This window comes from Bos indicus, chromosome X, assembly GCF_029378745.1.
Source record: "Bos indicus isolate NIAB-ARS_2022 breed Sahiwal x Tharparkar chromosome X, NIAB-ARS_B.indTharparkar_mat_pri_1.0, whole genome shotgun sequence".
Classification (NCBI taxonomy): Eukaryota; Metazoa; Chordata; class Mammalia; order Artiodactyla; family Bovidae; genus Bos; species Bos indicus.
In genome coordinates this window covers 53,731,499-53,747,877 of record NC_091789.1, presented here as the reverse complement: position 1 = coordinate 53,747,877, position 16,379 = coordinate 53,731,499, and the positions used below count along the sequence as shown (strand labels likewise).

The window sequence follows — 16,379 nt, the reverse complement described above, 5'->3', positions numbered from 1 at the left end:
TGGGTTATGCCTTTTTAAAAAAATCCTTTCACTATCATTTTTACATATTAAAAACACATATTCTGGATACTAATCCTTTTGTTACTATTTTGCAAGTCTTGGAGGTTTTCTTTCACTGTCATTTAAATGGATCTTGGTGAAGGAGCAAAACCAAATTCATATGTTCAATCTGCCAGCTTCAAGTAGAACCATGCTTTGCTTTTACAATTTAAAATACATATTTTCACATACAAGTGAAAATTTTCAGAAGTGTAAAAGTCTAATGGAAAACATCTGTTTGGCCCCGGAGTCTTTACAGAACCCTTTGGGTCACACCTTTTTGACTACCACTGAAACATCAGTTCCGCTGTGGAGAACTTTAATGAGCTGCAGTAACCCAGCATGTATCATGGATAGAAGGAACTGATAGAATACTGTGAAAATTGCCATTATATTGGAAAGTGCTTTCAGTACCTCTCTCAGCTTGCTAAGTCAGGGTCCCTGCAGAGGCTAAATAGACAATGTTTGCATGACATGATTTCAGGAAAAGGTCTCACTCTCAAGTTTGTATACTCCCTTCATTCTGCCATTGCCACCCTCCTTGGTCCCTGAAATCCTTTTAGCCAAAAGACACAGTCTTTCTTTTCACAATCAAAGAGCAAACTCTCCAGGAGAGGAATGTGATGACATATGGTCACAAGAGGCTATTGATGGGTGCAGAGACCACCAGGGTTCTGAGTATTTGAGGTCAGAGAGAAGGCACCTTGAAGAAGGGCTGGGAGCACAAGAATAAGGGGAGGTCTAGATAAAGGAATCTTGGAACATTGGAAGTGAACATTTTCTACTTCACAGTGCTGCCAAAGTTGTTAGGGGTGGAGCCTCAGCCTGTTACAGCTTAGAAAACACTTTCTTCACACTTATGAAAAGTCAATATTTCAATTCTTATGCCTGCTGACCTGCAATAAGATGGCAGGAGTCCAGGGAGACATGTGGAGAAGCAGCGAATGGAAGTGAAGACAAGTGCCACAGATGGAAGAAATATCAACCACAATAACAATGATGCATTTGTCTTTTGGATGCCTCCAGTGGGGTTATTTCAAAGTTGACAATAGCAAACAGAAAACAAGTATTTCAGGGAAGTTTAAAGATGCACATCTAATGTACCATTCGGCCTTGTGCTTACTGGTCTATGCCCTTCAGTCACAGGGCCATAGGCAAAATCACATGGTTGGTATAGACAGCAGACAATGTAGACTCGTTTGCAATCAGGCTGTCAGGGCTGTTTAATGTGTTTTGGAATGTACTTCAACCTCAGGCAGCTTGTGACGTGGCTCATAACAAGACAAAGCTTGCCTCATTACTTTGGTCCTCATTACTGTTAGGCAACCCATTTGTTTTTAGCACAGGCTATGTAATAGGGAAAATAATGGGATGCAAGCTCTGGTATGTATCTGTGGGATGAATGGTGATGAAGGTGAAGTCTCTCCTGTGCCATGAAGGGCAGAGTTACCAATTTGACCTGCACTGGCTATATGGAGAGATACAAAGAGGTCTGACCTCTCACACATTGGTGATAGGAATAGAAAATGGCATAGCCCCTATAGAGAGAAATTTGCCTCAATCTAGTAAAATCAGATGTGCATACATAAATCAATCACACTTTCCAGAAACTATTCCAAAGGCATACTGGGAAAAAAAATAGCAAAAATGGCATATGTCCAATGTATTCATTGTGATATTATCTGTAATAGCAAAAGACTGAAAGAAACCCAGTACATCCATGAAATGGAATAATATACAGTTACTTTGGCTACCTGATACAAAAATTCAGCTCATCTGAAAAGACCCTGATTCTGGGAAAGACTAAAGGCAAGAGGAAAAGGGTGTAACAGAGGATGAGATGGTTGGATGGCATCACTGACTCAATGGACATGATTTTGAGCAAATTCCAGGAGATAGTGAAGGACAGAGAAGCCTGGTGTGCTGCAGTCCATGGGGTTCCAAAGAGTCAGCCATGACTTAGCAACTGAACAACAGTTACAAAAAGGAATAAAGAGAAATTTCATGTATTGACATAGAATGATCTACAGGATATACTAAGAGGTAAAAAAGTAAGACAGAGAAGTTTCTATAGTTTGCCATTTTTCTGTACAAAAAGGGTAGAAATCATATTTGCTTATATTTTTCAAAAAGAAATATCAATAGTATAAACCAAGCTCTTTAAAAAACTGGGAGAAGGAAAGAAGAGTGCAGTGATAGGAATGGAAGCTAAACTTCTCTGAATGTACTTTGTTATCTAGTTTTGATGTTGGAAGGCTTACTAAAAGTAAAATTAAATCTGAAGTCAAATAAAAAAGCAAACCTTAAAAACTGAAAACAAACTGAAACAATTGAACCTCACTGTATATTAAGTTGATAGCATAATCACACAAAGAAAAGAATCATGTCAAATGACTTTAAAAAACAGTATTTTGGCTGTGTATCCCTAGAAATATATGGTCTAAGAATAAAATGATCCACAAAGATGGGAATTTGGCTCCCAGTGCAGGGGACATGTGTTTGATCCTTGGTCTGGGAACCAAGATCCCACAAGCCTTGCAGAGTGTCCCAAAAAAGAATCCCACAAAGAAATCTTAAAACTGCTTTCAGTAGTTTTATTTTTAATCTAATATTGGCATGTTATTTTTAAATTACTATCGGCTTTTTTACAAGAAAGCAAGTAAGTATGATGTATTTAGAAACCAAGATTATTGGGGTAAGAGAAAAAAAGATATAAGTACAAAATAAAGAAATTAGGTAAAACCCTATATTATTAAATTTGAATTAGAAATATTATAAACTCATATTTTTTATGTTTTCAAAATATTTTCCTTAGCTCTATCCAGTGACAAGCCTAGAAGGAATGACAACTCAGTAGCAACAAATGTCCGGGTCTGAGTCAGTAAATGAGCCTGAGACATCTTGTAGCAAAAAGCAAGGAAACTATCAAAGATTACTGGGATTCTGTCAAAAGAAAAATAAGCCATTTTTAAGGAGATTCCACTGGCCAATGATGAGACAATTTGTGCATTAAAAGTAATGAATGGATATCTGCTTTTTAATTTATTTTTAATTGGAAGATAACTGCTTTACAATATTGTGTTCATTTCTGCCATATATCAACATGAATCAGCCATAGGTATATGTATGTCCCCTCCCTCTTGAACCTCCCTCCCACACCCCCATCCCATCCCAACCCTCTAGGTTGTCACAGAGCACTAGGTTTGAGCTCCCTGAATTATATAATGAGTTTCCATTTAGCTCAAGCATATTAAGAGCTTGGAAGTGGAATTGCCATCCTTACAAAAGTTTTTTTAAACAATGGAGGGCACCAAAAATGGTGGAGTAGGTAATTCCAGGGTTTGGTCCATCCACAAAAGCAACTAATAAGCTATTAAACTTTCAGAACCAACTTTCTGGAATCTCTGGAATCTAGTAAAAAAAAAAAAAAAAAAAAACCCTCATACCAACCATGGGAAAGCTTAATGAAAAAGATGCTACATCACGAGAGGACAGTGGAATTTTTTAAAAATTGTATTTATTTATTTTTGGCAGTGCTGGGTCTTTGGTGCTGCTCAGGCTTTTCTCTAGTTGCAGAGAGTGGGGGCTGTGCTCTAGTTGCAGTGCACGTGGCTTCTCTTGTTGCGGAGCATGGGCTCTAGGGCGTGGGGGCTTCAGTAGCTGCAGTTCCCAGGTTCTAGAGCACCGGCTCAACAGTTGTGGTGTATGGGATTAGTTGCTCTGCAGCATGTGGGATCCTCCCAGATCTGGGAACAAACCTGTGTCTCCTGCATTGGCAGGTGGCTTCTATATCACTGAGCCACCAGGGAAGCCCCAGGACAGCAGAATTTTAAATTGTGTGTTTGCCATTTCTCACTCCAGATTGGCAGCAGCTGTGGCGATAACAGCCTGTACTCCTGGTGCAAGTTGCTGTGCCAGAGGAAACGATGATACAGACCTTATGCTCCAAGAATTGTGAATATGTATTTTGACCTGTCAGATCTGCTGCTTCCTTATTACTTGCTTCCAAAAACTAGAGTATGGGGGGAAATATTACAGCAGAGGAACCTGGCAAACTACCTCAGCCAGGTGATCAAGTTTAACATCATTAGTTATGCCATATTGTTAGCATGTATCCTTGATATGATGATGACAAGCTTTATCTCTGTGATCTTCCTCCCAAGAACATGTAACTCCAGTTTAATCATAAGAAAAAAATATATAAATTCTACAAATTACATGAACACTACTTCTCAGAACTGTCTTGGTCATCAAAAATAAGGATAGTCTGGGAAACTGTCACAGACCAAAGGAGGCTTAAAGAGACATGACAGTTAAATGTCCTATTGTATCCTGGGTGGGATCGTGGGAGAAAAGGGGCCCTAGGGGAGAACTAGGAAAATCTGATTAAACGATGGAGTTTAGTTAATAAGTGTATCAATAATGGTTTCATAGTTGTGACAGATGTACCATAGTAATGTAAGATATTAAGAACAGGAAAGGATATATATATATATGATTCATATGTATGAATCACTTATTATAAGTGATAAGCATATGATTCACTTTGTTGTACAGCAGAAACTAACACAACATTGTATAGCAATCATACTTCAATTAAAAAAAAAGAAACTGGTTCACGAATGCAAATGTAGGAACTGGTATACTGTTAAAACACAACAAAATAAAAGCTACATTTTTCTTTTAAAGGGAAAAAAGAATAGGGGAAAGTATATGAGGGATACATGAGAACTCTCTGTATTATCTTTGCAACTTTTCTGTAAATCTAATACTACTCTAAAATAAAAAGTTTATTACACAAAGAACAATGACTGCATTGGATTGAAGCACATCAAACATATAAAAATACATAAATTCATAATGATGCTAAAAGCAAAAAAAAAATAACTTTGTTGAACACCATTGGAGATTGGTAAGGCAACAACTTATTACTCAAAAAACCAATAAAGAGAAAATGAATGAATCATTTATCCTGCCTTTCCTTGTATAAATGATGTCTCAGAGTAAGTACAGAGCTGATGAGAGACAATTGTTATTTATGGAATTGCAGCTAATAAATGCAGAAAAAATGTTAGCATTAGAAAATCACCATTTTACAATTCCATAATAATCTAGGCAATGATTATTAGATAAAAGGTTGATGGAAATTTTACAATTGGGGAGATAAGCTGGCATCATCTTAACTCACTGATCGATTTAGCATCAATCAAAAGGAGATATGCAGACATGATGAACCTCAAAAGGTGCTGCAGTAGGAAGCACCTGGCACCATCTATCAGGTGTCCTTGCCAAAATATTGATGCTGAATCTAATCAATAATCTCTAGACCTAATGGTTCATAGGAAATATAGGTGACAGGACAGCAAGTTAAACAATATTGTAAGAAAGCAATTGCCCAAATCCAGAGTGCATGATAGTCTACAGAAAAAAAAATGAGCCAGTTTCTTCAACAAATTAGTGACTTAAAAAAGGGAGTATGGACTATTACAGGATAAAAGAGACTTGAGACCCATTACCCAAGTGCAATGCACAAATTTTGTTTGGATCCGGATTTGAACAAACCAACACTACAATGACATCTTGAAAGCATTTGAGAAAATTTGAATACAGACTGAAATTAAGGAATTATTGTTAATTTCATTGGATGTGATGATGGCATAGTGCTTATGTGTATCTCTTAATGCCTTTAACAATTATAAATTGCACACCAAAGTAATTATTGTAAAATTTCCTTTAAAATCCTCCAGTCAGATGAAGATAAACAATGACTGGAAGCTGATGAAATAAGAATGGCAAAATGATAACTGTTGAAGCTGGGCGGTGGTACATGAGAGTATATTATATTCCTTCTTTTATGTATGTTTGAACACTTTTATAATAAAAAGGATTTTTTAAAGAAATATAGATTAGGGGTATGAGCCCTACATCCCATTCTGATTTACCCTTAGTTGTGTAATTCTGGTCAAGTCACTTCATTACAGTACCTGAACTCTTTCCTTAATGACTTAGAAATATAACTGAGGGGGGAGGAGGGTTCAGGATGGGGAACACATGTATACCTGTGGTGGACTCATGTTGATATATGGCAAAACCAATACAATATTGTAAAGTTAAAAAATAAAATTAAAAAAAAATTAAAAAGGAAAAAAAAGAAATATAACTGATAAAATGATGATGATAAATTTTATTGTGTCTAATGTGTGCCTAGAATTATATCAAGTGGTAAAAAGGAACAAAGAACTGTATATATCCTATTCTCCAGGCATCAGGGCTGGGGTGTGAGAGCTAGAGGAGAGGAAATATGGCTTTTCATTTTGATATTTGGCAAAACTAATACAATATTGTAAAGTTTAAAAATAAAATAAAATTTAAAAAAATAAAACAGAAAACTAAAAAAAAAGAAAGAAAAAAATAAATGTAAACTATTATATAGAATAGTTAGAATATATAGAAGTTCCTTATATAATAGTTTCTTCTTCTTATATAGAAGAAAACTATCATTTGTAATTCCATCATGCAGAAATAAACACGGTAAGATCTTGGTATATATTTATACACCTTCCAGACATTTTACTATCTACATACACTTGTCTTTTTTTAAAAATAAAATTTGAACTATTCTGTATGCGTCTTCTTGTGTCCTATTTTTGTTTGTTTTGTTTTCTGTCTCTGAGTGTACCATTATACCCTTGGAGTAATCAGTGGACACTATAGTATATGGAAACAAAAATATGTAACCATGATCTAGTTTCTTTTTTCCCTTACACCTCTTTGATTAATTACAATAAGCCCTTTAATGAATATGTACCACATATGGTCATCTCCAGCTTAAATTCTTGAAGCTGGTCTCTCGATATGTAGTTTTACTGTCTTGCAGTTCATCCTTCACACAACTCCAAAGTGATCTTCCTGAAATAGCCCTAACTACATCACTCCTCTGCTCAGAAACTCTCAATGCAAGAGGTTGTGTGATTCCATATGTATGACATTCTCAAAAAGACAAACGTATAGGGAAAGAGCACAGGTCAGTGGTTGCCAGGGTTTAGGGGTGTGGGGAGGGTGTGACTATAAGGGAGTAGTATAAGGAAATTCTTTTCTTTATTGATTTTTGGTTGCACTGGGTCTTGTTGCTGTGTGCAGGCCTTCTCTAGTTGCGGCGAGCAGGAGCTGTTCTTCATTGTGGTGCACAGACAGTGCAGTGGCTTCTCTTGTTGGGGAGCACAGGCTCTAGGGTGCATAGGTTCAGTAGTTGTGGCACATGGGCTTAGTTGCTCTGCAGCGTGTGGAACCTTCCTGGACCATGGATCAAACCCATGTCCCCTGCATTGGCAGGTGGATTCCTATCCACTGTGCCACCAGGGAAGCCCAGGAAATTCTTTTGGGTATTGAAATTGTTCTTTGTCCTAATTGCAGTGAGCCAAGCCATGGGGAAAGAGCAAATTGAAGGGTCAAGTGAGGCAGGCAGAGATGGGTAAACCAGAGAAGCAGAGTCAAATGGGTCCAGAGAGCAAGAAGGGAATAATATCCAAAGCCAAGAATATGAGCACATGGAGGACAGAAAATTATATAGAGCAGGCTAAGCCATAGGCTAGTTTGGGTAAATATTAGAGATAAGCTTTCTTCATTCCCTTCTGTAAATGCATCTGCCCCCTTTAAAGAGCCAAAGCTGAGTATAAAGTATCACGTGACTTCAGTCCTACCCAGTCTAGACCATCAGACCGAACATCTATGGGGAGCCAGTGTATTAGAATGGGAGAGGTGTGAGCTTTGGAACAAAGACCAGGATTCAAATTCTGCCTCTTTCCCTCAGCACAATAGTTGTGTGACCTTAGGCAAATCCCTCTCAACCTTAGTTTCTTCATCTGAAAAAATGGAGATACATAGCATCTACCTCAGAGGACTGTTGTGATGAAATAAAATTATGTAAATGATCCAACACGAAGCTTGGTGTCTAACAAGCACTAAACAGATAGGAGCCCACTTCCTTCATAGGCATCTATCATACTTGGCCTTATATTTCTAGTGAGTTGTATGCATTACATCTCTCCCTCTCCAACCAGATACTAAACTTGTTGGGGACAGACACTGTGTGAATCATTTTTAGCATATATTTACTTTTTAAAGTAATATATTTTTCAGACTACAAACACCACATAAAATTATACAAAAGTCAAATATTGCAAACAACACAAAAGAAATCCCCAATCATCTTCCCCGCTTCCCCATCCAGAGAACTGCCGTAAAGAGTGTGGAACATTTTCCTCCAGCTCCTCCCACCACCATATTGTTGTTTTAGTTTTTTTGTTTGTTTGTTTTTTGTTTTTGTTTTTTTACAAAAAATGGGATCATTGTTGAAGTATGAGTCTCAAAGTGTTCAGGAAAAGTTTTATACAAAGAGTGTGAGCATGTGCAAAGTTTAATTTTAACTCATGAAGGAGGAAACCAGCAGGATGGTAAAGTTAACTCAAAAGAGGATGTGAGAACTGGTATTTATATACAGTCAGTTAAAAAACAAAGGATTGCTAAAATAACATTGCTAAGTTAGAATCAAAGTTGATTAATGCCCAAGAGGGCAATAAGAACCAAAATCGTGATGTCTTCTTTAGGTGGACAGAAAATATCATTGCATCAGTTTTACAGAATTGTAAAATGACTAAATCCTCATTAGTTGTGCTAAATTATACTTCTCTAGACCTAAAGAGTCAGATGACACCTAAATAGGTGTGTTGGAAAATGCTTTCAATGTGACATTAAAGCATCAAGTAATCATCTCTTCCCTTTGTATTAATTTCCTATGCTGCTTTAATAAATTACCATAAACTAGTTTTTTTTTAAAAAATATTTTCCTACAGTTATGACAGTCAGAAATCCAAAACCAGCTTCATGGGCCAAAATCAAAGTGTCAGCAGGGCCTGGCTCCTTCTGGAGGCCTTATGGGACAATCTATTTCCTTGTTTTCATCCTAGAGCTTCATTTCTCAGTTTGTAGCCCCTTCCTCCATCTTTTTTTAAATTGTTGTCAACATATTTTCTTTTTTAATTAATTACTATGTTCTTGGCTGCACCACCATGGGGTCTTAGTTCCCCAACCAGGGATTGAATCCGTGGCCCTCGCATTGGCCAGGTGGCACTAGTAGTAAAGAACACACCTGCCAATGCAGAAGACAGAAGAGACTCGGGTTTGATCCCTGGGTCAGGAAGATTTCCTAGCGGAAGAAATAGCAACTCACTCCAGTATTCCTGCCTGGAGAATACCATAGACAGAGTAGCCTGGCGGGCTACAGTCCATGGGGTCATAAAGAGTCAGACATGACTTAGCACCCTTGCAGTGGAAGCATAGGGTCTTAACCACTGGACCACTAAGGAAGTCCCCTCTTTCTCCATCTTAAACCCAACATTATAAAATCTTCAAATATCTCTGCCTCCATCTTCACATCGTGTTCTCTAGCATACCCAGATAATCCAGGATAAGTTCCTATTTCAAGGCCAACTGATTAGCAATTCTCCCTTAATTCTCCCTGGCCATATAAGATGGCATATTCACAAGTTGTGAGGATTAGGACAAGGAGATCTTTATGGCAGAGCAGGAGGGGGTGGGCATCATTCTTCCTATCACACCCTTGTTTCCAAGTTTGAGTAATTCTTCATAACTTTATCCTATACATTTTGTTCTCCAACTTGCTTTTTTTCACCTGTCTTTTCACTCAGCACCTGCTGTATACACCTACACGATTCTTCTTAATGACTTGATAGTATTTCAATTATGGAGTTGCAAGAATTTAATCTTTTCCTGATAGATGGAAATTTAAGTTAATAATTTTTCATGGAGACAAACAGTGCCTCAATGAATATCCTTATACATCTTTCTCTGCACAATTGTGGCTATATTTCCATGGGGAAAAATTTCTAGAGGTTAAAATTCTGAGACAAAAAGTATGCCATGTAATTTTGACAAATACTGACAAGTGACCTTCTGAAAATTCGTGCCAATAGTTTACTCTCATACCAGTAATATGAAGGTGCCTATTTATCTCCAACATCACTTATACTCAGTATTTCGGATTCACTTGTCTTTCAGCATCTATGTAGCTCTTTGAGATATCTACATAGACTCTGCAGGCACAAAATACGAGTTTAAAAGTTGATGAACAGAACTGAAAATTAGTTATTGTATTTACTTAATATACTCATGGCTGAATTTATCTTTGTTACATTCTCCTTGCTAGGCTTCTTTTTTTAATTGAGGTATAGTTGATTTACAATGTTGTGTTAGGTTCACATTTATAGCGTGATTCAGTTACACACATGGACACACATATATAGATATATTCTTTTTCAAATTCTTTTCCAATATAGGTTATTATAAGATATTGAGTATAGTTTCCTGTGCTATACAGTAGGACCTTGTTGTTCATCTATTTTATATATAGTAGTATCTGTATGTTAATCCCATCCTCGTAACTGATTCCTCCCATTAGAACAATGCAAACCCACGTGTACAACTCAGAGGGCTTGTCCTAACAATGACACATTGGTAAGAGAGCTAATATGTGTGTGTCTTGAATATTATAAAGTGCTATTCAGATGTTATTTCCATATATGAAAATGTGTTTTTGCAGGTAGCTTTCATATCTTACACAGACTGGCCTCGCTATTTCCCAGATTCACATGGCATGTGTTTTGTTGCCAAGGCCCACAACATACTTTCACTGTGCACTGCAGAGTTTCTAAGGCCTGAAGTGTATGACTGATGGTGCCAGTCTTTCAGGAGGAAAGGCATAAAATTGTGGGCCTATGCGTCCTCTGAAGACAGTAATTGTGTGGCTGAATCAAACTGACCCCATTTTCTCAGCTCCTAGGGTCAGAGTCCTACTCCCTCCCTTCTCTGCATGACTTAACTTTAGCCTACTCACTAGGAATGCACCCAAGCCAGTTGAGTTCCCTATTAACTTTTAGCTTTGCCTTCATCTGATATGAAAACTGGAAGAATACTTTCTGCTGATCTGGATGATTAATGATAATGAGACTCCTTGGATGGGGGAGGAAAGAACCCTGGTTCCCATAGGTGCAAATGTGTGTCTCCCTTGGTAGCCAGATTCTGTTTTTAGCTTTGATCCCTTTTCAACTCCCCCATACCCCTTTCGGGGGCATAGAGTGCAGCTGTGAATATCCCTGGGTCATTGTCCACCAGATCCTGCCTATGCCCACAATAAACTTCATAATTGCACTTTATGGAGTTGCCTGCTTCATTTTTCGGTCTTAAAGTTCCTTCTCAGTTGAAAGGATATAACTCAATATCCCTGCCTCCCAACAGTAATAAAGCCCAAAAGCAAAAACTTCAGAGAAGGAGGATCTCCACTCTTGGGAAATACTTTGGAGGGTCCAGAGTCAACTGATTTTGTGCTAAAAGATTTGTCAAAGACAGAGCCTCATGGATTTATATGGACTGTTTGGGGGAGTACCCAACCCTATAGCCATCCAGCTCACCCTGTCCCAGGAATTAGTAATCAGTTCTGTAAAGCTAAAGACTATGGCCTTGTAAGGTGCAGGCATGAGGAGGGCTAGCTGAAAGAGCACTCAAGGTTGACCTAGACTCTCAGAGCTATGACAGCTCCTGGAGGGGTGTTATTCTGTAGTGTCCCCATCCTCTAGCATGTTCTGTGGATCAGCTTCTCAACAGCAGTAAGGGCAGTATCAGCCAGAGAAAAGTATAAGAGAATGGGCTTCAGCACTCCCCTGCTCTGATTGGTTATTTCTGGAGGAAGTGGTCATACAATCCTGACTGGAATTGCTCCCTCCAGTTTTACTTCCACAACCAGGATCTGGAAGGTGTGTGTCTAAGAACATAAGGAGTCAAAATCCTGAAACTAGAAAGGAAATGATTCTCTTCACCATCCTTCCCCTCCCCGTCCAACCCCACTTCCCAACCGTCTCAGTCTCCAGCCTACAGGTGCATGTGAACACATCCTCAGTTTTCCTCATAGGCTTTTCAGGACTTGACCCTTCTCTAGAGTGAATTGAGTGGTACCCCTTGATAAGTATTTGTGAAAAAGCATGCTTGATATAAACCCAGCCACAGCCCACAAACTATTCTTGAAACCACTAACACATTAAAATAATTTCACAAAGGACCTAAGAGGACTTAGCCAAGTTTACATCATGATCAAGAGTATAAGGTCTGGGGCCTGAGTGCCCAAGACTGAATCCTGGTTCTGACACTATCTGTGACCTCAGGGAGGTCACTTCACTTTTCTATGCCTTAGAATCTTCATCTGTAAAATGCAGAATCACAGTACTTACCCTCAAAAGAGTTGTTTTGAGGATTGAATGAAATAATGCATATAAAGTACCATGCCAGACATATAATAAGTGCTCATAAATATTAGCTAGCATTTAATTCTCCTACAGTGCCTCATGGTTCTATGCCCATAGTCTTTAAAATTGACAACTATTATTTATTAATAATTCATTTTCTTAATATGTTCATTTGTCCATACTTAGCCTACTGAATTTTCAATGACATAAGAATAGTTTTTGCTACAATGCTCTAGCATTCCCCCCAGCACTTTGTAATTCTGTACTCCTTTTCCAAGGTCCATTTGCTGGCCCCATCTCTGCCTCCTCTCCCACTCAGACTTGCCCCTACAAAAGTACCCTGTGTTGAACCTCCCTCCCACCTCCCACCCCTTCCTACCCCTCTATGTTGTTACAGAGCCCAATATTATAAAGCAATTATCCTTCAATTAAAAATAAAATTTAAAAGTACCCTGTGTTGCTTTAAGGTTTCAGAAGGTAAAAAGAGAGTAATCAAAGAAGTATTTGCAGATGGAAAGGAGCACACTCCTCTGCTCTATTCTTATATTCCACAATGCATCTCCTGTGCATCTATAAGATTGCTATGGGACAGAAAGGCCACCACCTATAGGAGGTTCTGAAGGTTCATTTGTGTAATGTATCACTGGTGTCTCTTCTCTGTGGAAAACATAGCAGCTGGTTTTTCAAGTGGAACTTGCTCCACAATCTTCACCCTAAACTCTGCATTCCTGGCATATTAAGTCGCTGAGGATGGAAAGGATACATGCAGGAAAATATGTCTAGTCTGGCGTGAGCCACATTTTTCTGCCCTCTGTATCTCCACTTCAGCTCCAATTGGCTTGCCTGGGTCAACTGTGTGTTTCTATGTTCTCATAGCACCTGATCCTTAAGTAGCTGACTCACATGGCTTTTCTGGACTAAATTATAGCTCCACACTCCTCTTGCTCTTAAATAATGGAAGGCACATTAACCACTAGGGAGAAATTATTGCTTGAATTCCAAAGAGGCAGTGTGTTCTTCTGGAGATTTGGTAGGTTATTTCTTTCAAAATTACCTTGAATAACAATCAGAGGACAGTGGTGTGTGCTTTTTATGACAACCACCTACATCTCCATCATGAAAGATAAGGATGAGGAATGGAGAGTTATGTTGAAAGAGGAAATCTCCACTTCTCAAAAGCAAGTCACTTTACTCTTCCCCAAAATAAGTATCCAATCCTTTCAGCCCCAAACAGTGGTTGAAGATGGCAAAACCACACAAGACATGTCAGGAAATAGGACAATTTTGGCTCACACCCTGCTGCTTAGCAGAGGGAGTTCTTCCAACATTAGATAAGAGGAAGAGAAATGGCAAAAGATAAATTCTTACCAAGATCCCAAGAGTAAGACTGGATGAGAATGAGGACTCTTAGATTAGATTGTTCACAATTCCTCACGGCATTGTGGTGGGCACAACTGATTCATGCTATTAGGAGTTAACCTTACTTTCTTGGTCTGTGAGGGGCAACCATTAGTTAGGTAAATGCTAGGATACTCAGTCCCAATTGTCAGTGGCCATAGAAGCTTCATATCCTTGGTGACTTTAGAGGCATCCAGCTGACTTTCTCTTCAAAATACCCAACTCATATGAATGAAAGTTACTCAGTCATGTCCAACTCTTTGTGACCCCATGGATTATACAGTCCATGGAATTCTCCAGGCCAGAATACTGGAGTGAGTAGCTGTTCCCTTCTCCAGGGGATCTTACTAACCCAGGGAATGAACCTAGGTCTCTTGCATAGCAGGAGGATTCTTTACCAGCTAAGCCACCAGTGAAACCCAAGAAAACTGGAGAGGGTAGCCTATCCCTTCTCCAGTGGATCTTCCCAATCCAACTCATATGAGATATAAACACTAAGATACATAAGGAAGGGAGATCTGCATTCCTCCACTGGGGGTGTAGGAATGAGCAGATGGTTGATAAGCATATGCTCCTTATTAGAAAATAAAATCTTGTGGGCAGAAAGCAGTACTGATGCTTTAACGTGATCTGGTTTTCCTCCTCTGCCTTCACTCCACCTAGGGGTGTTAGCCACTCTCCCAACCCCAAACAACATAAAGGTGATGTCCTAGGTATTATTACCTCTCTTGTTCTCTGAAAAAAATGAATCAACAAAATACTGAGGAAAGTAGGAGACACAAAGCAATTTTCATTTCTTCCACACATTAGAAACATTTTCAATTACAGTTCAGCTTCTCTGAGATCTACATCAGTGTTGGTCAAAGAGCACAACAAAGCCAGGTTGGAGGGAATCCTTAATAAAGAGGCAAGAAGTAAGAGCTTTGACTCAACCACTCCACTCAGCACACTGGAGGCTCATGCAGGTCCCTGAGATAGAGAGTCATGCTGCTTTATGCCTTGAATGAATCCTACTCTGAACTCCCTCCTCACAGTGTGTCTTTGAAGGGCTTCTGGAAAAAAAAAAGATCCCTGATGAATGATCACTAGTAAAGTCCTAATGGAAAGCTAACTCATTTGGGGGACAGCTCTTTCAATAGTGGGGGTTTACCTCTTAATCACTGTTTCTCATTGGAATTGAAAGACTCCAGCCCCGTTCACAGTTACAGGTTCCACATTAGTCAAACTGTTTCCTGGGCAGTACCCATAGCTGGTAAACAGTCACATCCTCTGTTCAGTCAGGATATATTCTGGTGGGATTCTGAGTCATTCAGTTCAGTCCACAGAAAGCTCAGTAATGCTCAAGGGAATGAGCAGAGCTTAAAGGTCACAGAGAGCCTTAGGTGCATGGATGTAAGTTATCTCACAGGGCAGCCAGACAGCTGACCAGGGTGGATGGAATATGAATGACATCTCTGACTCTCCCAGATATGTAGTAGTTACCTTGGTGTTCAAACATAGCAGTCAGTCTGAGGAGGAGCTAAGATGGTGGAGGAATAGGACGGGGAGACCACTTTCTCTCCCACAAATTCATCAAAAGAACATTTAAACGCCGGGTAAATTCCACAAAACAACTTCTGAATGCCGGCAGAGGACATCAGGTACCCAGAAAAGCAGCCCATTGTCTTCGAAAGGAGGTAGGACAAAATATAAAAGACAAACATAGCAGTCAATCTTAAGGAAATGAAATCTATTTGGGGGCTGCTCTTTCTTCTGATAGGCTTACCAGAAAACTCAAAAAAATATCCTGGTGGATATTCACCCAAGAGCCTCATCATCTCCTTCAATTCTACAGTTGGTCTTGGCATCCCCCAACCCATCCCCAAATATCTGAAAGATAGAATCAGACAATGCTTTGCCTTGCTTCAGCATCAGCAGATGGCTCTGAGTTCTCAACCGTACCCCGAGGGTGTCGATGGGAGCATACACAGTGGAGGTAGTCCACCACATTGTGGGTGAAGAGTGAGCGCAACGGATGCAGGTACTGGAAGAACAGGAGCATGAAGCCAATGGAAATCAGATAAGCAATAATGAGCTGCAAGGCAATCAAGGAATGACAGTAATTCAGTAACACTTTCACTCCAAAGAACTTAAAAACCAAGACCATGATCACATTCTCTATCAATCTCACACTATAGTGCAGGCCCATGTGTCCCCAGTTCTGACCTTTCTCAACAAGGTCCCTATCTGCTAACTTCAACTGCAAAGCTGACCAGCAAGAGAAGTTGATGCCAGCGTAGAGGACAGTAATGGAAATCAACACCACCAGGGTGCCCACTCGGCTGAAATTTTTCTCAATATTATTGGGCATCTGGGCACCACTCCTCCAGAACTTCACCCAAGGCTCAAAGAGGATGATCAGGAAGTTCAGCAGTAAGAAGGGCACAGCTTTCAACTTCAAGGTGGCTGAAAAGAGCACGAGAATCACGAGGCGGGAGGTGATCTCCAATGTCCGCCAAATGGTGATGCACAGGACTTCTAGTGGCCCAAGGCGAATCTTGTATTCATCATACTTGATCTGGATAGCCAACATGTTGCAGAGGGTAGCCCCATAGGTGACAGATATCAGGGAAAAGACTATGAGCACCA

The 16,379-nt window shown here is 39.4% G+C and overlaps 1 protein-coding gene across 1 annotated transcript in view; it reads right to left on the bottom strand.

Moving 5' to 3' along the window:
• Positions 1 to 16,379, bottom strand: part of XKRX (XK related X-linked) — a 40,667-nt gene that overhangs the window by 12,046 nt on the left and 12,242 nt on the right. The window contains exon 3 of the mRNA XM_019955685.2: positions 1 to 16,379. This exon is cut by the window's left edge and continues 12,046 nt beyond it. Coding sequence (XP_019811244.1) covers positions 15,634 to 16,379 — 746 coding nt within the window. The 3' untranslated portion in view covers positions 1 to 15,633.